This window comes from Hyla sarda, chromosome 2, assembly GCF_029499605.1.
Source record: "Hyla sarda isolate aHylSar1 chromosome 2, aHylSar1.hap1, whole genome shotgun sequence".
Lineage (NCBI taxonomy): Eukaryota > Metazoa > Chordata > Amphibia > Anura > Hylidae > Hyla > Hyla sarda.
This window is the reverse complement of record NC_079190.1, coordinates 275,949,244-275,973,279: the sequence shown is the minus strand read 5'-3', so window position 1 is coordinate 275,973,279 and position 24,036 is coordinate 275,949,244. Positions and strand designations below refer to the sequence as shown.

General features: G+C 41.1%; 1 protein-coding gene across 4 annotated transcripts in view; it reads left to right on the top strand.

Moving 5' to 3' along the window:
• COL8A2 (collagen type VIII alpha 2 chain) overlaps positions 1-23,779 on the top strand; it is a 167,144-nt gene extending 143,365 nt beyond the window's left edge. For all 4 annotated transcript variants that reach the window (XM_056557175.1, XM_056557176.1, XM_056557174.1 and 1 more), the window contains one exon: positions 19,470-23,779. In XM_056557175.1, coding sequence (XP_056413150.1) covers positions 19,470-21,382 — 1,913 coding nt within the window. In that variant the 3' untranslated portion in view covers positions 21,383-23,779. The remainder of the gene's footprint in view (positions 1-19,469) is intronic.
• Positions 23,780-24,036: the final 257 nt, after the last annotated feature.

Sequence of the window (24,036 nt, the reverse complement as noted above, 5' to 3'; positions counted from 1 at the left end):
TTGGCTTAATTCATGTTAAAAATTTACAGTAATCCACACAGCATAAAAACATAGCACATCATGCCTCACGAGTTTCGATCTTACAACCTCAATCATAGACCATTCAAAACTGGGAAAGTGACCACAATAAAAAGTAAATCTCTGGTCGCATGACCCATTATGTCAAGTGACCAAAAATGATCCCCTGATCTATTTCCTCACAAAGAGGGCCCACCTCCACAGTAATACCAGTTTGGAAATAGTCTTTAATCCTATAATCGTCTATATCATATATTGACTAGAGACGCTATTATTTATATCTCTAAAGGTACGATCACACATACAGGATTTTGTGCAGCTGACTTTGTTACCCAGATAAAGAAATTGGGGCTCAAAGGTCTGTGAACATTTGATATAAAATTAATTTATTTGTAAAATTGATTTATTAATGTACAATAGATAGTATAAATGATATAAATAAATAGTAAATATTATAGTGGTCTGTGACCTACAGTGCCCTTGTAGGTCAACTAGACCACAGATAGTGTAAGATAAAATCAGTGTGTAAGTAATGGAATAAAACAATATAAAAACAATAATATAAATACAATGGTATAAATTAGTTTAAAGTGTCCACAATAATACAAGTGACTTCAGAATTGTACTCCTGGTATAATTAATTGTAGTCCGAGTAAATACACTCTTCTCTCATTGCATGTAATACATATTGTTGTAGATTCTGACAAATACCGATATACTGTAATCCAAGTGTGGGTATAGATCAGCGAAGTACTTTCTTTTTATATGCAGAGTGCAACAGCACAAGTTGCAATTGCATCTGACTTATAGTAGTTTGTATCAACTTTCAAGGTAAGTGTAAAGCGAGCTTTCATTCATGCAAAAATCGATCCTGGCTCCTAGGCAGAGAGTCTGCTGCAGGAGACTCAGCAGTCTCACAGTGTAGCAGCGGTAAGTGTAATAGACAGTCACGGATCGATGTGCAAATGTTTAAGATTGAGTTTGTACCTTGATTAGATGTGTGCTGGTCTCGGTGCGATCATGGCTCTAGCACAGAGGGCCCACTCCTGGAGACTCGGCCGTCTCCCATTTGGCAGTAATGGAATTGGGCTCCTTTTGTGTGGACTGCAGCCGTTCTGTAGGTAACAACCAATCTGTGTCCTCGTGATAGGTGCTGCGTGCCTGTCCAAATGAAGGAAACAGGAGTAGTGATGATCGTTGGTACTTAGTCTATGAGAGGTAAAATTGGATATTGTGGCACTTATAGTGGTACTTAAGGCTGGACGCATTTCAGGTCCTCCTTAGGGCCTTTCTTCAGCTGCATTTATATTATTGTTTTTATATTGTTTTATTCCATTACTTACACACTGATTTTATCTTACACTATCTGGGGTCTAGTTGACCTACAAGGGCCCTGTAGGTCACAGACCACTATAATATTTACTATTTATTAATATCATTTATACTATCTATTGTACATTAATAAATCTATTTTACTAAAATATTAATTTTATATCAAATATTCACAGACCTTTGAGCCCCAATTTCTTTATCTATTATATTTTTGCTAGACACCGTGGGTGTACGTGTCATTTGGGCAGCTCAGGCCGCGGGTTAACAGATTGGTAAAAGCCTCTCCAATCCCCTTCCATTTGACTTTGTTACCCATTGAAGTTTATGAAGATTTATATCTCTAATAAAGAACACATATTAATTATTGTAAACATACTTGTACCTGTAGGGGAACTACAGTATATATATACAAGAACATATTTATCTATATACATATCATATTGCATGTACAGTGCAAAAAAAAAACTAGTAGCAAAAATAAATATCACAACAATGAAACAGCTATACAGTTAGTAGGTAAGTATCATGTCTAACCTAGAATATAGCAACCTGTATATTGTGCAATTCACAATACGCAGGTCCTAGTACTAATTCTCTGAAAAATATATATTTACAGTGGGGCAAAAAAGTATTTAGTCTGCCACCAATGAAACAGCGATATAGTTAGTAGAGAAGTATCATGTCTAACCTACAATTAAGACCAATTGGTTTCCGAGAACCTAATCTGTATATCCAAAATGGTTCACAGATAGTTAATTTGCAGCGATAATCGCCTCCTCTAACTGCTGGGGAAACCCTTTCATTGTCTTGTATGGAAAGGTACGTGATGTTACTTTTGTTGATGTTACCAGAAATGTTTATTTAGCATAGATATATTTACAGCAGTATTTTTGATATCTGTAAAATGGCATGAAAATACAGTGGGGCAAAAAACTATTTAGTCAGCCACCAACTTTGCAAGTTTTCCAACTTAAAAAGATGAGAGAGGCCTGTAATTTTCATTATAGGTATACCTCAGCTATGAGAGACAAAATGAGAAAAAAAATCCATAAAATCACATAGTCTGATTTTTAAAGAATTTATTTGCAAATTATGGTGGAAAATGAGTATTTGGTCACCTACAAACAAGCAAGATTTCTGGCTTTCACAGACCTGTAACTTCTTCTTTAAGAGTCTCCTCTGTCCTACACTCGTTGCCTGTATTTTAGGCACCTGGTTGAACATGTTATCAGTATAAAAGACACCTGTCCACAGCCTCAAACAGTCACACTCCAAACTCCACTATGGCCAAGACCAAAGAGCTGTCGAAGGACACCAGAAACAAAATTGTAGACCTGCACCAGGCTGAGAAGACTGAATCTCCCTCGATCTGGGGCTCCACTCAAGATCTCACTCCGTGGTGTCAAAATGATCGCGAGAACAGTGAGCAAAAATTCCAGAACCACACGGGGGGGACCTAGTGAATGACCTGCAGAGAGCTGGGACCAAAATAACAAAGGCTACCATCAGTAACACACGACGACGCTAGACGTGCAAGATGTGTTCCCCTGCTTAAGCCAGTGCATGTCCGGGCCCATCTGAAGTTTGCTAAAGAGCATTTGGATGATCCAGAAGAGGATTGGGAGAATATCATAGGGTCAGATGAAACCAAAGTAGAACTTTTTGGTAAAAACTCAACTTGTGTTTGGAGGAGAAAGAATGCTGAGTTGCATCCAAAGAACACCATACCTACTGTGAAGCATGGGGGTGGAAACATCATGCTTTGGGTCTGTTTTTCTGCAAAGGGACTAGGACGACTGATCCGTGTAAAGGAAAGAATTAATGGGGCCATGTATCGGGAAATTTTGAGTGAAAACCTCCTTCCATCAGCAAGGGCATTGAAGATGAAACGTGGCTGGGTCTTTCAGCATGACAATGATCCCAAACACATTGCTCGGGCAACGAAGGAGTGGTTTGTAGGGAGCATTTCAAGGTCCTGGAGTGGCCTAGCCAGTCTCCAGATCTCAACCCCATAGAAAACCTTTAGAAGGATTTGAAAGTCTGTGTTGCCCAGCGACAGCTCCAAAACATCACTGCTCTAGAGGAGATCTGCATGGAGGAATGGGCCAAAATACCAGCAACAGTGTGTGAAAACCTTGTGAAGACGTATAGAAAACATTTGACCTCTGTCATTGCCAACAAAGGGTATATAATAAAGTATTGAGATTAATTTTTGTTATTGACAAAATACTTATTATCCACCATAATTTGCAAATAAATTATTTAAAAATCAGACAATGTGATTTTATGGATTTTTTTTCTTATTTTGTCTCTCATAGCTGAGGTATATCTATGATGAAAATTACAGGCCTCTCTCATCTTTTTAAGTGGGAGAACTTGCACAATTGGTGGCTGACTAAATACTTTTTTGCCCCACTGTATTTTCACACCATTTTACAGATATCAAAAATACTGCTGTAAATATATCTATGCTAAGTAAACATTTCTGGTAACATCAACAAAAGTAACATCACGTACCTTTCCATACAAGACAATGATATAGGAGGGAGCATATGATGCGTGTAGACCTATGTGTAATATGCAATTGGCAATAGGAAAAAACACTAGGATACTTAAAAACATACTTTTATTGGTGTACATTTGTTATATAGGCACAAAAAGTTCACACATTTAAACAATAGAAGGTACAGTGCAATGTTTGTAAAATTCTTCACAAACCTAGCTTGTCCTATTTTGAGGATAGTTTGCTAGAGTAAGGCTATACTGGCCCTACTAGTCGCATAGGACCCCCTACCTGTTACTGCAGGGAGGCCTTCCTAGAGAACGCCAACCTGCAACAGGAACCTCCTATCTCTCCCTGGTTCTGGAGGGATGGAGGCACCGGGTGCAGTACGTATAGCACGTCACCAGCAAAAAATCAGCTAGTTTGTGGACCTCAGCTGAATTATTCGGTGAGTATACAACTGTAAGCACATCAAATTGGTATAATGATTGCATACAGATATAGTACAAATTAGAACCACATATTTCCAACGCGTTTCATTGCGGCACAATTTTAAGCGTCGCAACTCTTCAGGGACAAGTGTTTGGAGAGCAGGAGTATAGTTTCTCCTGTCACCTATCTCACTGAATAGTAGTATGATCGTGATACGACATAGAGGTATAGATAGATATTCTGATGTGCTTAGATAATGAAGGCCCAGATGAAGTTATGTGGGTAATGGTCCAAGGGCTTGTGTTCCCTCTTGTATATAGATAAATACCGTCCTGAAATTAAATAGAGATTCTGTATATAGTGTTGTTTTATACACATTGTTTGAGATTTTAAATAATCTTTAAGGCCTACCTTAGATTGGTACGGCAAATGTGTAGGTGCAGAGGCGATACTTGCACGGATACAGTGGGTTAGTATGATTTTAGTTTGTATTTTTGCAGGCTGGTAGAGGTAAGCCTAACAGGGAGGAACATAATATTATTATACTATCATAGGTTTGGTTGGTATGATGACAGGGGAAATAGATAAGGTTATTATTTACCTAGTATGTGAGGGCACAGGGCATTTACCTACAGGATAATGTTTCCACATTCAGAATAGGGCAATATCTGTGGGTAAATAGATGGGTAAACTAGATGAGTAAAACCAGTGGGAGTGCCAGGTTATGCAGAGTGGTATATAAATAATTAATTATAGATGTCCTACCATATGGCATCCTTGGGATAGTTTAGGGAGCCATTAGGATGCAGGTACCTGCCTATAGGACAAAGTAAAATTACCTAAGGCATGGTTAAATACTAGATAAGCATGGATAGTAGGAAGATAAATTACTTACAGTTAGCTGATTCGGTGGTCAGCAAATGCAGAGGTGCAGGATGGCGCGGCATCTACCTTGTGCCTGCACCCTGCTTATTTATAGCTCCCCGGCGTGCGGGCGTGTATGTGATCTCACTTCCGGTTTGCGCATCACTGTGGAACGCATAAGGACACGCTGAATGCGCGCAGGCGCAGTGCTGTCATGCGCCCCACTGTGGAACGCATCGGGGAGGGGGCGGATGCTCCACAGTGGGGCGCATCCGATGCGCACACTCCTGTCGGCCATATTTGGCTTGTGCTCCACAGTGGGACGCAAATAAAGAACACATGAAAGACAGAGTTGGCAAAATCAGTGTATTTAACCGCCGGTTTATCTCATTGTAAGGGTACAGTGATCTCTAGGTCGGCATTATCTATACATTTACCCACGGGTTTGTCTGCCTCATTAAAGGGGTGCAGTGATCTCTATCTGGTATTATTTTAGGGTGCTAATATTATTATGGTCTCCCAGCTACTATATGAGGTTGATAGGCTAAAAGGACGATTATATAAGGGGAAATAGGGGGTACTTATCTATATGCAAGAGGGAACACAAGCCCTTGGACCATTACCCACATAACTTCATCTGGGCCTTCATTATCTAAGCACATCAGAATATCTATCTATACCTCTATGTCGTATCACGATCATACTACTATTCAGTGAGATAGGTGACGGGAGAAACTATACTCCTGCTCTCCAAACACTTGTCCCTGAAGAGTTGCGACGCTTAAAATTGTGCCGCAACGAAACGCGTTGGAAATATGTGGTTCTAATTTGTACTATATCTGTATGCAATCATTATACCAATTTGATGTGCTTACAGTTGTATACTCACCGAATAATTCAGCTGAGGTCCACAAACCAGCTGATTTTTTGCTGGTGACGTGCTATACGTACTGCACCCGGTGCCTCCATTCCCTCCAGAACCAGGGAGAGATAGGAGGTTCCTGTTGCAGGTTGGCGTTCTCTAGGAAGGCCTCCCTGCAGTAACAGGTAGGGGGTCCTATGCGACTAGTAGGGCCAGTATAGCCTTACTCTAGCAAACTATCCTCAAAATAGGACAAGCTAGGTTTGTGAAGAATTTTACAAACATTGCACTGTACCTTCTATTGTTTAAATGTGTGAACTTTTTGTGCCTATATAACAAATGTACACCAATAAAAGTATGTTTTTAAGTATCCTAGTGTTTTTTCCTATTGCCATACAAGACAATGAAAGGGTTTTCCCAGCAGTTAGAGGAGGCAATTATCGCTGCAAATTAACTAACTGTGAACCATTTTGGATATACAGATTAGGTTCTCGGAAACCAATTGGTCTTAATTGTAGGTTAGACATGATACTTCTCTACTAACTTTATCGCTGTTTCATTGTCATGATTTTTATTCTTGCAACTGATTTTCATTTGCACTGTACATGCATCATGATTAGAGATGAGCAAACTTTTGAAAAGTTTGATTCGCCGGACTCGTCAAACTTTCTGAAAATCACGAGTTTGTTTCAGCTCAGTTCGACTCGAACCAGCATTAAATTAGGCCCTAAAACACTGCCTAACAACTCTAAGCCCCTTTCTATCACTATTAGGAGTGTATTCAAGTAGTTTAAAAGTGTTTTAAGGATCAGATATGGCGACATGCGGTAAACCATGGTAACTATTCCAGCTCGCCCATTTTTTAGGCTCATCCACACAAAAATAAAGCACCATAAAGTATCCCTTGCTGTTGGTAGATGCCTGCCAGTGTTACTATGCATCCGGAGGCATCCCAGCATACCCAAAATTATCCCTTTTTTGGGAGTAGACTTGGCGTTCTAAAATAGTGAAGACTGAAGAAGAAATAGCTCTTGCATGAAAAGCTGAAAACAGGATCCCTTTTCTGGGGATGTTGGGTTGTGTGTGTGTAGACCAGGCTGGAAGTAGGATAATGGTGGGTTGGTGTTACTGGTAGTAGCCTGCATACAATAGTGTACAGCATTAGATGGCGGTTTTATGTCACTAGCGTACAGCATGAGATGGCATACTGGTAGTGGCAGGAAAGTGGTTGGTTGGTGGCTAACTGATGTTACCCTTGTACAGCACGAGATGGCAAACAGATGTAACTAGCATACAGTATGAGATGACGGACTGATGACACTAGCGTACAGCATGAGATGGCAGGCAGATGCCACTAGCATGCAGCATGAGATGGCGGACCGCTGTCACTAGCATACAGTATGAGATGGCGGACTGATGTCACTAGCATACAGCCTGAGATAGTGGACAGATGTCACTAGCGTACTGCATGAGATGGCAGACTGATGTCACTTGCGTACAGCATGAGATGGCGGACTGATGTCACTAGCATACAGCCTGAGATAGTGGACAGATGTCACTAGCGTACTGCATGAGATGGCAGACTGATGTCACTTGCGTACAGCATGAGATGGCAGACTGATGTCACTTGCGTTGCGTACAGCATGAGATGGCGGACAAATGTCACTAGCGTACAGCAGGAGAGGGCAGACAGATGTCACTAGCATACAGCATGAGATGGCGGACTGATGTCACTAGCATCCAGTATGAAATTGCGGACAGATGTCACTAGCATCTAGCAGGGGTGGCTTCTCCCGATGCGGCACCCCCCCCCCCGTCACTCTCTAGCAACGCTACTGGTAATAAAGGGTAGATAAAGTACTTCAGCTATTAACATGAGAGAAAACTTTTCTACTTTAAAAAATGCTTTTGTAAGCGGGTTTCCTGGGATTTGCTTACATGTGATTTATTTATCAAGGTCGTGCGACTATTTGATAAATAGGTCGCACAACTATTTGATAAATAGGTCGCATGTAAGCAAAAGTAAGTAAAAAAAAGTGTCATATAAAAGCCATACATTTGAAAAGAATGATAAATCTCCTTCTATGTGCTTGGAATGCACATGCTATTTAGTATAATGCGTGTTTGCATGTACACAACTAGAAAGATTTATGGGGTTTGCAGAAAAATATGAAATTCAACAAATGAAATTTAAACGCTTTTGTGTGCCAGAGATGACAGCACAATGAGTACTGACGGTGTTTGCGGAACTATATGAAATGCATCAGACCTGTATTAACACTACAGGCTAGATACGTATAACTTCAACACGCTTTTTGACTGGCAGAGATGACTGCACTATGCGTATTGATAGTGTCTGCGGAACTATACGAAATTCAACAGACCTGTATTAACACTACAGGCTTGATACCTATAACTTTAACAAGCTTTTTGACTGGCAAACATGACTGCACAATGCATACTGACGGTGTTTGCGAAACTATATGAAATGCACCAGAACTACAGGTTAAATAGAGATCCTGGCGCTGGCTACTGTAGCTGGTTGAGGAACACTATTCAATTCAGGAATTTGCAGGTATGAGGTTTAAAAAAAAGGCTTTGGATGTGTGGTAGCAAAAAATTAGTCCTTTAGAGGCTGTGAGAAGCATGTTCCTTTATATGCTGTATAGGAGCCCCTATAGGTTTCTTGTATGGGGAGTGACTCCTGTTCACACACACACACACAAGGTCTCTCTTTCTAATCTCTATCTATCTATCTCTTTCTAATCTGTACCTCTATCTTTCTAACCACTAACTGTCCCTATGCCTGTCTCTCTCTCTCTCTCTCTGTCTCCTCTTTGCAGAAATTCCAAGTGCTCTGAATGCTGCGAGTGACATCAGTGCCCTTTTATCTGTGTCCCTGGCTGTGTCCTATTGGCTTTTGTGCTTGATTGACACAGTAAGCAGCAAATCTGCTTCTCGTACGTTATATGACTGTCCTGCTTGTTCCGGCCGCCAAAAAAAAACATGCTTTCTGGTTTTTCGCTCTATTTACCCGCTAAAATGGTAAAAGCTTGAGTGATCGTCGAGCCGGAAAAAACTAAAGTTCAGGTCAAATCTGGGTTTACCAGATTTGGCTCACTCATCTCTAATCATGATATGTATATATAGAAATACATTCCTGTATATACATAGTTTCCTCTACTGGTACAAGTATGTTTATAATTATGCTTATGTGTTCTAAATAATAGCGTCCCTAGTCAATAGACCATTATAGAACAAAATAATGTTTCCAAATTGTTACCTGTGGAGGTGGGCCCTCTTTGTGATTAAATAGATCAGGTGACAATGGATCATGTGACCAGAGATTTTCTATATATTGTGGCCACATTCACAGTTTTGTATGGTCTGTGATTAAGATCATAAGATCGAAACGCATCAGTCCTGATGTGCTGTATTTTTATGCTTTGTGGATTGCAGTCATTTTTTAACATAGATTAAGCCAATAAAGGATTGAATTGTATCCCCTAGTTGTGCTGCTGATACTACACCCTGATGTGCTTCCTGAACCTAACAATGAAAATCATGGTAACTGGTCATTATAGTCAAAGAACAACAATGCAGCTTCTCAGAAAATACACAGCCGAACTTACAAAAAGCAAAGCAGTGTGACACTTTGTAATACTTCTTCCATGTCATTCTAACCATCATTGGAAGACACAGTGGTCAGACCTCCATATGCACATTGTTTGCATATGCTAGCGGTATCTCATATCCTCAATGTCTGTAGACAGTCCATCTAAACTTTCAGATAAATACACCAAACACTTTGTCATGATTTAAATTAATATAAATTAAGCACTAAGATATATATATATATTCTGAAATTACACATACATAGCTACTTCTTATTAAAATATTCTAAAAATAAAATCTACTTAATGTATTTCATCTAGCAGTTATTGCACATGAGAGTTTTCCAACATGTGTCTGTACAGTATCCCATATCACTATGGAATCTACCCATCTATACAGACTTACCCTTACCAGCACTGTATAATTCAAAAATACCCTGTGTGCGGGCTTCCGTGTTCACACCCGCCCCCTCGTCACGCTGCCTTCCCATAGACTTTCATTGAGGGGGCAGGTCGGGAAGTCACAAAGGGGCGGGTGTGAACACGGATGCCCGCACACAGCATTCGGAACTCAATGTTCCAGATGCTGGGTAGCGGATTAACCCTTTAACAGAGTTTCCTGGACAAAAATCATTCATCATTCAATTAATGTCCAGCATGCAACAGTATACAGTACATAGGTCTCTGAGCAAACCTGTAATGAGACTGAGGAGACCTGGGTAAAGTTGCATTCCCCTTTACTTTTGTCCTGTGCCCTGAGTTCAGTTTGCCATTTTTCTTGGGCATATTTCCATGTATAGTCACATGCACTGCACTACTTTAATGCCTATTATTGTTGTACTGTTAGAGATTAGAGACTACTATCAGCCGATTGCTAGGGGCATCAACATTGCTACTGCACTTTATTAACTCTTTAGTACTTTAGTCAGTTTCTTTAACACTTCAGTTGAGAACACTTGCCGCCTGGAAGCAACTTTAATGCATAGTGGGGGTGCTGGTACGACCAGAGTATTCATGGATTCTTTCAGGATTGGTGTGGAGGCCAGTTTATTTTGATAGGTGCCCTGTGGTGGTGTCCTGCTTGCACACAGTGTTTTTTCACGGTAACTGTTCCTTGAATTTCAAATGTCAAGTTACGTTGCTGCTTCAGAATTTTTAACCTGCAAAGGCTGGTGCATTTTGCATTTTATCCATCTGATTGGTGTAAGATGCTGTTTATGACTTGTGTTTATTAGGCAGAAGTAATTACTCTGAGGGTGACTCCTGTGTCGTTACGCTATTATGGCCCTCTACCTGGGAGGGTGCTCTTTCCCAGTAGGTAGCACCATAGTTGATATAACTCAAGCCAAGCAAGGAATAGGCCAGAAATGGCTGCTTCTGCCAAAAGAGAAGAGGGCCGTGTGCCACTAGGCACCACAAATTCCTGCTCCTGATGGCTGTTACATCTGGTTGGACCCTCAGCTGTTTGACAAATTTCTGAGAGATGAGCCAAGACTGCCACACTGTCGTAAGACTACCTGTATATAGTGCATGCGAGGAAAGCATGCACCTTAGCAAGCTATCATTTTTGGGAGACTCTGTGTTAAGGACCACAGTGGATGTCTCAGCACTGAGGGAAAATTGGAATACATTTTTTTTTTTACACTGTTACTTCTCGTTGTCAAGTAAAAACCTTGCATTTTTAACCAAACAAGTGTGATTTCTTCGGTGTGAAGCTCCCCTTACTTGGCACCACTTGGCCTGAGGCCAAAACTAGGCGTCAACTCTTCCTCCTTACCAAAGCATGTGGGCCTGGCCCCTGCTTACAAACCTACTTGGTTCTGTATCCATATCGAACACTCCAGATGATAAACTAGTCCAGGTTTATAAATTAAATACAGATGGTATTCAGCACAAGTTCTGTTACTGGCATCTACAGCATCACTGAAATATGATTTTAGGAATATGAATATTTTACAGAAAATTGGTTACATTTCCTTTATTGTTTCCTTTAAAATTCAGGGGAAATTCCACCTTTTTCTGGCATCTGGTAAATGCTCCTAATCTGCAAATAACGTAGGGGAGTGGAATCTGAAAAATTAGAAAAACAACATTGTGAATTACTCAAATTACTGCGTTTATATTATGTTACATTCCCATCTCGCACTGCCCGTCCAAATGCTTCCAGGGTGAAGTATGAGCATGTCTGTATTTCGTAAGAACTATATGGGAATGTAAAACAGCAGCCCATTTAAAATCAAATTATATTTAGCAATTAAATCCAAATCCATCACATATGTAAATGTGTGGAGTAGTGTTTATGTGGAAAATAAATGTGAATTTCAATAAAGGCTGCTTTCCTTTTATGGGGATTCAAAGACCAACACAATCGTGGCCCTTCCTATGGGTAATAAAAAAATACCAAAGAAAGTGCAGTCTTAGCATTCTTTAGGAGCCGCTACCCCATCCACAGAGCTAACAGTCTAAATTTAGAATTTGAATTAGAGAGAAATTTGTCAAGACAAAAAAGGCAATGTTTTTAAATGTAGAAGTTTATTTGATTATTTTTTCCAATAAAATAAGTGTATTAGCTCCCAAAGTCACTTAAATACCGTATTTATCGGCGTATAACACGCATTGTTTAGGCTAAAGTCTATCTGCGTGTTATACGCCGATAAGCCACTGCAGTTCAATGATTTAAAGCGGGCGCTTTAAATCAATGAACTGCAGCGGCTTTTGCAGGTCCAGAGACCTGCCGTCGCTTCCCGATTCTCTGCCCCTGCCTATCCTGGGGTCCAGAGACTGCCGGCACCGCTGCCCCATTGCCTCCCCCATCCCCGGTTTTTCTGACCCCGCAGAAGCCCACAGGACAAGCAGGGGGAGAGAGGTCGTCGCTGTCCGCTTCTCTCCCCCTGCCTTTCTTGGGGTCTAGAGCCCTGCTGCCGCCGCTTCTCTCTCCCTGGCTATCGGCGCCGCTGCCCCATTGCCTCCCCCATCCCCGGTTTTATAATTACCTGTTGCCGGGGTCGGGTCCGCGCTGCTTCTGACTCCGGTGTGGCGTCTCCTGCGTCATTGCTATGCGCTGCGCAATGACGAGTGATGTCGCGTTGAAGACATCACTCGTCATTGCGCCTCGCAGTGCATAGCAACAACGCAGGAGACGTCACACCGGAGCCAGAAGCAGCGCGGACCCAACCCCGGCAACAGGTAATTATAAAACCGGGGATGGGGGAGGCAATGGGGCAGCAGCACCGATAGCCAGGGGGAGAGAAGCGGCGGCGGCAGGGCTCTAGACCCCAGGAAAGGCAGGGGGAGAGAAGCGGGCAGCGACGGTCTCTCTCCCCCTGCCTTTCCTGGGGGCTTCATGCACACACACACACGCACCCTCATTTTACCAAGGATATTTGGGTAAAAAAACTTTTTGGTAAAATGAGGGTGATTGTTATAGGCTGGTGCGTGGTATACCCCGATAACTACGGTATTTTAAAACATACTTTATGATATAAAAGAACCAATAAAATATTCTTTCAAAATGAGTACTATATTGTGCAATGAAAATATTTAGAAAGTATCTAGAAAATATAAATCAAGAAAGTGCATTCTCTACCCCATCATTATATAAATCATTCATTCATTAAGAAAAATTTATTCCTGTTATATTAGAAAATGTTGGGGAAAATTTGTAAATTAAAAACCATGTAAATTAAAAACCATGTGTACTGGATTCACCCGGTGACCTTATTACCAACTGTCCTAAATGTAAGGCTGCAGATGCTGAACTCTGGCATTGTATTTGTACCTGCCCTCAGATTAATGTCATATGAATATGTCATGTAATATAGTCAATAGTCATTGACTATATTAAGTAGCGCTCGTCAATTACTCTACAATTAAAACCATAGGCATAACTCCTTCACTACATATCCTTAGAAGACATTAATGAGTCCATAAGGTCCGTCCCCTTTCTGTTGCAATTGGTTTTCTTGGCCTTGCAATTGGTTTAACAGGCCTTTTTAACCTCTTAATGGAGTATTCCTGTAAAAAAAACTTACTGGCTCCAGAAAGTTAAACAGATTTGTAATATTTGTAAATATTAATCCTTCCAGTACTTATCAGCTGCTGAAGTTGAGTTTTCTGTCTGACAACAGTGCTCTCTGCTGACACCTCTGTCTCAGGAACTGTCCAGAGCATGACAAGTTTGCTATGGGGATTTGCTGCTACTCTGGACAGTTCCTAAGACAGGTGTCAGCAGAGAGCACTGTTGTCAGACAGAAAAAAACAACTCAACTTCAGCAGCTGATAAGTATTGGAAGGATTAAGGTTTTTGTAATAAAAGTAATTTACAAATCTGCTTACATTTTTGGAGCTAGTTGATATGAAAAAAAATTGATTTTCACAGATATACCCCTTTTACTCCTTGGGGAAGGAGGGCGTACCTATACACCCTCAGCCCGCTCCCTGTCTATAGTGGGTTGGGCCCAGCCTCTAACAATGGCCGGGACCCATGGCTAATAGCGCATGGCATTGATCGCGGTGCAGCGCGCTATTAACCCTTTAGACGCTGCATTCAAAGTTGAACGCCACGTCTAATGTGAAAGTAAAGCAGTGCCGGTTAGCCCGTACGCAGAAAAATAATAAAGTTATAGGGGTCAGAAGATGAAATTTTTTAATGTATACATTTTCCTGCATGTAGTTATGATTTTTTCCAGAAGTACGACAAAATGAATCCTATGTAAGTAGGGTATCATTTTAACCATATGGACTTACAGAATAAAGATAAGGTGTTATTTTTTACCGAAAAATGTACTGCGTAGAAACGGAAGCCCGCAAAAGTTACAAAATGGATATTTTTTTTTCAATTTTGTCGCACAATTATTTTTTTTCCTTTTCGCCGTAGATTTTTGGGTAAAATGACTGATGTCATTACAAAGTAGAATTGGTTGCGCAAAAAATAAGCCATCATATGGAATTTTAACTGCAAAATTGAAAGGGTTATGATTTTTAAAATGTAAGGAGGAAAAACGAAAGTGCAAAAGCTGGAAACCCTCCGTCACCAAGGGGTTAAGGACCAGGCCCATTTTGGCCTTAAAGGGGTACTCCAGCCCCAAGACATCTTATCCCCTATGTAAAGGATAGGGGAAAAGATGTCTGATCGCAGGGTTCCTGCCGCTGAGGACCCCCCACAATCTCTCATGCAGCACCCACCTGTGTGAGGTGTCACACCCCCTCCCATAGACTTGCATTGAGGGGGCGGGGTGTGACGTCACACAGGGGCAGAGTCATAATATCACAATTCTCCGGCCCCGTGGTATTGAGGCTTCAGACTCGGAGCCTCCAGCGCTGCGTGCAGCTCACACAGGTGGGTGCTGCATGAGAGATTGCCTTAGGGCTGGAGTATCCCTTTAAAGGGGTTCTCCGGTGCTTAAACATCTTATCCCCTATCCAAAGGATAGGGGATAAGATGCCTGATCGCGGGAGTCCCGCCGCTGGGGACCCCCTGGGATCATGCACACGGCACCCCGTTTGTAATCAGTCCCCGGAGCGTGTTCGCTCCGGGTCTGTTGGTATAGCTATCACGCCCCCTTCCGTCAGCTTGCATTGAGGGGCGGAGCGTGACGTCACACGCCGGTGCAGGCATGACGTCACACGCCGCCCGCCCTGTAGTCGCCAGTAATCAGTCCCGGAGCGAACACGCTCCGGGGATTGATTACAAACGGGGTGCCGCGTGCATGATCCCGGGGGTCCCCAGCGGCGGGATTCCCGCGATCAGGCATCTTATCCCCTATCCTTTGGATAGGGGATAAGATGTTTAAGCACCGGAGAACCCCTTTAAGGACCAGGCCAATTTTATTTTAGCATTTTTGTTTTTTCTTCCTTACCTTCTAAAAATCATAACTCTTTAATATTTTCATACACAGACCTACATGAGGTCTTGTTTTTTGCATCACCAATTTTCCTTTGTAATGACATCACTAATTTTACCATAAAATATATGGCATAACAAAAAAAATATTATTTATGTGGGTAAATTGAGAAGAAAACCGCAATTTAGCAAATGTTGGAAGGTTTTGTTTTCACGCTGTACACGGTAAAAATGACATGTTTTCATTATTCTGTGGGTCAATACAATTAAAATGATCCCCATATTATATGTTTTCTATAATTGTACCACTTTAAAAAATCTCAAACTATTTTAACAAAATTAGTATGTTTGAAATTGCCCTATTTTGATCACCTATAAATATTTTCATTTTGCCGTACACGGGATGGTATGAGGGCTAATTTTTTGGTCCATGATCTGTAGTTTTTATCGGTAACACTTTTGCTTCTATTTTACTTTTTAATCACTTTTTAATCATTTTTTGGGGAATAAAATGTGACAAAAAAGCAGCAATTTTGGCCTTTTTTTTCCTATGTTTACGTTGTTCACCATACGGGATAGTTGACATTATATTTTGATATTTCAGACATTTACGCATGCGATAATACCAAATATGTTTATTAATCATTTGTTTTACGCTTTTTGGGGGTAAACTGGGAAAAAGGGACAATTTTATATTTTTATTGGGGGAGTTTTTTTTTTTTATGTCCCCATTGGGGACTATCTATAGCAATCATTTGATTTCTAATACTGTTAAGTGCTATGCATAGACATAGCACTGATCAGTGTTATCGGCAATCTTCTACTCTGGTCTGCTTGTTCTCAAAACAGAGCAGAAGACCCCTGAAGACGGCCGGAGGCAGGTGAGGGGACCTCCGGCCGCCATGCTGGATGATTGGATCCTAGCGACAGCGCTGCAGGCAATCTGATCATCCATTTTAAGTGTCGCACTGCCGCAGATGTTGTGATCTGTATTTATCACGGCATATGAGGGATTAATGGCGGACATCAGCACGATTGTCATTACTGGAGGGTCCCTGGCTGCTGACAGCACCGGTGCTCGTAGTCATGTACATGGCGTAAATGTATGTCATGGTGCGCTAAGTACCACCGCACCATGACTTACATTGCCTTTCTGTAAAGTGGTGGGCAACATGTTTGTGAAATGGTTTCCCAAATTAAACAGTCTCGGGACATGTTGTGGGGACTGTAAACCACGTAAAGGTAGAATGCTTTTAATAATAGAAAGCAACCTCCTTTTTCCATAAGTGGAAGACCGACCTTTATTGTGTCATGTTACAACAAAACAGAAAATGAAATGTGATCACTTTATTCCAATATATTGAATGATATCTGTGTTCAGGGGACATAGGTGGTGGACAGGGCCAGGCTACAACCAAAAATAGGCCTGGAAATTTTAGACTACGCAGCCCATTTTGGTTGTGGGTATGGCTATGTGAAAGTTAAACAGATTTGTAAATTATTTCTATTTAAAAATCTTAATCCTTCCAGTACTTATCAGCTGCTATACAGGAACAGGAAGTTCTTTTCTTTTTGAATTTCCTTTCTGTTTGACCACAGTGCTCTCTGCTGACACCTCTGTCCATGTTTTTTCCTATGGCCAGTTCCTAAAATGAACAGAGGTGTCAGCAGAGAGCACTGTGGTCAGACAGAAAAGAAATTCAAAAAGAAAAGAACTTCCCTTGAAACATACAGCAGCTGATAAGTACTGGAAGGATTAAGATTTTTAAATAGAAGTAATTTACAAATCTGTTACCAGTTTCTGGCACCAGTTGATTTAAAAAAAAAAAGTTTTCAAGTGGAGTACCCCTTTAAGGTAACATAGGTAAGACAATTTCCCATAATAACAACATGTACCGCTAAATAAATCATAAGTTACCAAATAACACCGGTATATATGAGGAAATATTATCATAATACTGTTTCTGACCAAATCCATTACAATGAAACTGATACCAGTATAGAAGGGCTAAACAACAGGACATTACAATTACCAATGCCTAGTGACTAGATAATACCACCACACTGTTTCTGAATAACATTTAGTAAACAAAGACCAATATTCCCCTCATACTGTGACCAATATAGTGCAAGATACTACCACTACACAGATTCTGCCAACCATAAATGATTAGAGTGCAGTTATATCCAGTGACTCACAGGGGTATCTTCCTTCATTGGAATCGCTCATTACTCTTTGCAGAATCTGCCATAAGACAAATATTTTAGGCTCCTAGCTCCAGCATCATCCTCACCTCTTTATAAACTCCTAATGTGTATAGCACAATAATAGTGCCTAGTATTTGTCTCTTCATAGTAGATATGCCCCTCTGTGCTTGCTATATAGTATTAGGCCTCCTTCTGTGTCCCTTGTACAATATTAGGCCCTCTTTTTGCCTGCTTTACAATATTAGGTCCTTCTGTGCTCCCTGTATAGTATTAGGTCCCCTATGTGCCCCACTACAGTATCATGTCTATCCTGAACCATCTCAAGTCCGCGTTTTCATTAATTAGATAATTAATTAATTCACTAAAGTAGTGGCCCCTTAATAATTACTGACTAGATACTAGACCACCAAATACAAACCCCTGACCAAAACTTTTAAATACAGGCCCCAGAAGAAAAAAGACTAAAAAAAACTTGTTAATAAATAGATAGTTAAAGCAGATTACCTAAATAAATACAGACCAGATGCCCTAAATACAGACCCCAGACTAGACATCTAAATAAATACAGATCCAAACCACACCCCCTAAATAGAGATTAAATGGGCACGGTCAGATACAAAAACTTTTGATATGTTGTAAAGGATGCAAAACCAATAGGTTTTGCAATTGCTTTTATTAGAAAATTTTCAGCATTTCATACTGAAAAAGCCAGTCAAACAACTGCCCCCCCCCAGCCTGCTTGAACACATACTAGTCCTGCTGTGTCCATGCATCATCACTTATGTCATGGACACACTCCCTTGATTGACACCTGCACTCACAGCTTGTGTCCCCGTCAGCTTGTGTCCCGCTACTGTCAGTGAGGACAAGCTGGGGGTTGTAGTTTTGCTAATGCTGAGGGGAGATGTGAGCAGACAGCATACTGAGGGAGGGGGCGGAGACCTGCACAGTGAGGCCACACCCCCTCCCTTTGAGAGGAATTCAGACTAGTGAGCTAAATTAAAAGTGCAATAAAAAATAAATAAAGGTGCAAAACAAATAAATTAGATGTACATGGCCAGGATTAGGTACTGAGTGATATGTTTAAAAAAAAAAAAATTGTTGGATCTGACAGGTACACTTTAAAAACAGACTCCAGACCTTTACACCATACACTTACTATCACAGTTCACAGTCTTCTTGTCTGCAGACCCTTGCTGCTTAGTCCTCTGGCATTGGAATTTTAAATAAAATATGTTTTTTAATAAGAATGTGTAAGAAAGGGGTGCAAATGGGACAAAATGGGACAAATGTAAGTCAGAAGATAAGTAGATTTCCATACATTGCTTTCTGCTATAAGTGTAATATGTCAGGACATTTACTCCTGACATATTACACTTGCATTTTTGTATATAATCAGCCAAAAAAGGGCAACAAAGAAAAATTCACACATAAAATACGGTAGGAAATTTTACTGTGAACTTATCCTCAATTACCTTATTATTTAAGAGCATTATAGATCTAAATAATATGAAAGTATTACAGTACATTCTTATTTAATCTACTACAATATATTATGCTGTATTTATACCATCGTTCCAATTTTTATGTCATGAAAATATATGGTTGATGGCAACAGACACTAAGAAAAGTTTTTGACTAAGCCATATTAGTGATACAAAAAAAAAAGTGATTTTAAAAGCTGAACTGATCCAGTCAACATTAAAGGCTTTCCTTTTGCATGCCTAAAAAAAATATTTCAAATATTCAAAAATATATTCAATGATCTTTTACTATGTTGTCTTATCTTTACAGATATGCTTCCAATGGATTTAAAAGGAGAACCTGGACCAGAAGGAAAACCTGGCCCACGGGGACCACCTGGGCCGCCTGGACCACCTGGAAAGCCAGGAATAGGAAAACCTGGATTACAAGGAATGCAAGGGCCTGCTGGTCCTCCTGGCTTTTCTAGCATTGGAAAACCGGGCTTACCAGGTATGCCTGGAAAAATTGGACCTAAGGGTATACCTGGTTTCAAAGGAGAACCTGGAATGAGGGGAGAGCTTGGACCTAGGGGATTGCCTGGATCTCCTGGAATTCCTGGCCCTTCAGGAATCTCATCAAATGGAAAACCAGGTGTTCAAGGTGCTCCAGGACAGCCAGGTATCAGGGGTGAACCTGGTCCAAAAGGTGAGCCAGGACCTCGTGGAGAGAAAGGCATTAAAGGAGAAGCTGGAATTGGCAAACCAGGACTGTCTGGTGCCCGTGGCCCTGGTGGCCCACCTGGGCCAATGGGCCCACCAGGTCTGCCAGGTAATGGGAAACCAGGACTTGATGGATTACCAGGGAGCACAGGGGATAAAGGTGATATAGGTCCACCTGGACTGCCAGGGGTTGTTGGCCCACCAGGGCCACCGGGCTCACAAGGTAAACCTGGCATTGATGGAATTGGTAAACCAGGTTTAGATGGATTACCGGGACTACAAGGGCCATTAGGTCCTAAAGGGGAACCAGGTATAAGAGGTTTACCAGGGTTGCCAGGGTCCCCAGGGTATGGCAAACCAGGTCTGCCAGGATTGAAAGGGGATAGAGGACTTGTAGGAATTCCAGGAGGAATAGGAGATAAAGGAGAGCCAGGGTTAGATGGTGAACCAGGTGAGCAAGGACCACAAGGTATAATAGGACCTCCAGGACTCCCTGGTTCTATGGGATTGCCAGGAAAAAATGGATTTCCTGGCTTAAAAGGTGACATTGGACCTACTGGGCCTCCAGGTGCACCTGGAATTCCAGGGAGTCAGGGCCCCAATGGATTTGTAGGTAAACCAGGTGTTCCAGGTGAAAGAGGTCTTCCAGGCTTGAAAGGACTTCCAGGCCCTATCGGGCCAAAAGGTGAAAGTGGGCTAACGGGAAATCCAGGTTTGCCAGGTCAAAAAGGTAGTTCAGGGCCAAAAGGAGAAGGTGGGATTCCAGGGCAGCCAGGTCCAAGAGGTCCAGCTGGTATTCCAGGCTTGCAAGGATCTGCTGGTCCGATTGGGCCACAGGGATTACCAGGGTTAAAAGGGGAACCTGGCATTCCTGGACTACCTGGAAATAGCATTACAGGTGAACCAGGTTTAATGGGTCCTTTAGGACCTCCAGGAGTTCCAGGAGCACCTGGTTTAAATGGCCAACCTGGGCCACCTGGTCCACCTGGACCACCAGGTCCACCAGGACTCTATAGCGAGGGCACCATTGCTGGCTTGCACTTGCCAGAAGGTGGCGTGGAAGGAGGTACATTAGGCAATGAAAAACCTGGAAAACCTCAGTATGGCACTGGAGAACTATCTGCCAAAGTAGCCCCAGCATTCACTGCCATCTTAACTGCACCATTTCCTCCTTCTGGCATGCCAATCAAATTTGATCGGACTCTGTACAATGGCCATAATAGTTATAATCCTCTTACTGGGATATTTACTTGTTCTGTTCCTGGAATTTATTACTTTGCTTACCATGTCCATATCAAAGGAACCAACATTTGGGTTGCTCTTTACAAGAACAATGTACCTGCCACTTACACATATGATGAATACAAGAAAGGGTACATGGACCAAGCCTCTGGGAGTGCAGTGTTAGAACTTAAGGAAAACGACCAAGTTTGGATCCAGATGCCTTCAGACCAAGCAAATGGGTTATATTCAACAGAGTATATTCATTCTTCATTCTCTGGCTTTCTTCTTTGTCCCACATAACGGACTCACAATAACATTGCTAGCCCTAGTCATAAACTATGTTTAAAAATTACATGCAAAGCAACAACAAAAAATGACTCTACACATACATCCACTGGGAGAAAAGAAAAGACCTGCATACTTGTTTAAGACTCTGAAACAAGACTTTTAAAGTAGTCACATTATCACCCAGTGACATAAAAATCAGAGCAGACCAGCAAGCTTGTGTCAAGATGACTATGCTACGCCCGCGTTCTACAGCTTAGAAGTTTATTGGAACCTCAGATGTTCCATCATTTTGATTATTTTGTGGATTTTTGTTTTGATAATTTATCTGTACCTGCTAGGTATGTTGAATAGTATTTTAGTTGTAAAAATACTGCATCAACACAATGTAATGAGGATGACCTTGCCAGATTAATAATGGTTTCAAAGTTTCACGCACTCTCGCTAGAGCCTCCATTACATGCTTATTGCATATGTTTCCTACTGTTTTATCTACCTTTAAAGACAATAGAAGCATTTCAAAAATAAAGCAAATTGTTGAATGTTTAAGGAGATACACAAACTGTGAGTATGTGTGACAGGCTTTTCTGATTGTAGAGTAGTAGCTGCTGACTCTTGGTTTTCTCCAAGACCGTAAGTTGCTTTTCGCCACTTCTTAACATTTTTTTTTTATTATGATAAGACTTGCCCAAATATAGAAACACATTAAAATATTATTTCAAGTTAAACCTTTAAAGGAAAAGGACTGAGTAAATAAATATAGCATGTACTGTAATTGCTCAGGCAAACATATGTACTTCAGGAACCATGAATTGATGGATTACGAGATGTCCACCACCACCAACTAGCACTTTTACAAACTAATATCTACTTATCCCTATATTAATTTATAATATTTTCGACAGCTGATATGTATGTCAAGTTCATTCACCTTCCATAGAGCTCACGCAATAATGCACTGACATATTCATGGTACCTGGTATATTGCCTTCAGATATAATAGAGCGGTGTCACAGTATTCAGTCACATAGCCTGTATTTCCTTTATTGATAAACCATTTATTTATATAAATCACAACCTGCTATGATTTAACAAATAAGATAAGATTTGTAGATTTAAGATAAATGGAAGCCTACTTGACCGGCTACATGTCTATTCTACATTGAAACCAAGAATGTGACCTACCACATCCTCAACCATTAGCCAGAAAACTTTGTAGCTGTTTTACGGCTTGTCTTTTTATTTTTAATTTTTTTTTAATCTTGCCATTGTATGATGCTTAAATTTTTTAAACTATTTTTTTGAGTGGGAAGAGAGTGTTTACTGTTCCTCTTCACCATTCAGCACCTTTTTATTAAATGACTGTTCATTGTAATCGTTTTTTAACTTTATTATTCCATTTTTTTTCCAATGGTGCTATGCCCATCTTACCAATGTTATATATACATATAGTGCAATATTATTCTCAAAACAGCATCTTTGGTTTTTGAAAATATCATTCCTGTTTTGTCCTGCTAATATTAATGGATTTTGTATTGATAATGCTTGAACTGTAATGGAATTTGGGGTAAGGAGATATGTTGTTGCGCATCTTACGTTAACCTCTTTGCTGCACAGTTAGGCTGTGAACATGCCAGGTGACCAGGGTTATTTTGTAGAGAAGTGGTTAATGATCACGGGTCAAACATAAGTCCCCCTAACTTATGATAAAGGTAGTGCACCTCCTAATAGTGTGTGAGCACAGTGCTTGCTATTATGTGACTAGCAGTTAAGACGTGTAATTTAGGAGAGCCAAACATGAAAGCAGTTGTCTAGGAATAGAAAAAAATGGGCACTTCTTACTTCACAAACAGGACCACTTCTGTTCATTTGCCGTGCCTGGTATTGAAGCTAAGCCTCCTTAAAGGAAAACTGTCAGATATTTTCTCTCGCACTATCCACAGGTACTGGTGGATAGTGCGGGAGACGCTGATTAAAATGAGCCCTACCTTGTCCGGATCCCCCCGGCCGTTGGCCCGCAATTATGGTTTTATTCTATGTGTATATCTTGCTGTAACTGGCATGGGCAGGGCTTCTAAAGGTTAACTGGCACTGATGTCAGCGCCACTTATGAATATTCATCCCCCCTCCCTCCAGCTCTCCCTCTCTTCGCTGCTCCTAACTGGAGGAAGGGGGGATGAATATTCATAAGCGACGCTGACGTCAGTGCCAGTTAAGACAAAAAACAACAGAGCGCTTCTGTGTGGGATCTTCCAGACCAGGTCGGATTATTTAGGTGAGTGAGGAACGCACTCACCTGGTGGGGTTGTGCATATTCCAGGCACATCACTGATGTACGCTCAATATAGCAACTGCTGCGGCTTCCCACGCTGGATCCACCGACGTGTAAGAGACAATAAGGGAAGGAGAAGATCGGAGGCTGAGATCGCGCTGTTGCAGACAAGTTTCAGGATACTAGTAGGTGTCTTAAATTCTTTTATTCACACTGTGTGAATAAAAGAATTTAAGACACCTACTAGTATCCTGGAACTTGTCTGCAACCGCGTGATCTCAGCCTCCGATCTTCTCCTTCCCTTATTGTCAGTGCCAGTTAACCTGCAAAAGCCCTGCCCGTGCCGGTTACAGCAAGATATACACATAGAATAAAACTACAATTTCGGGCGAACGGC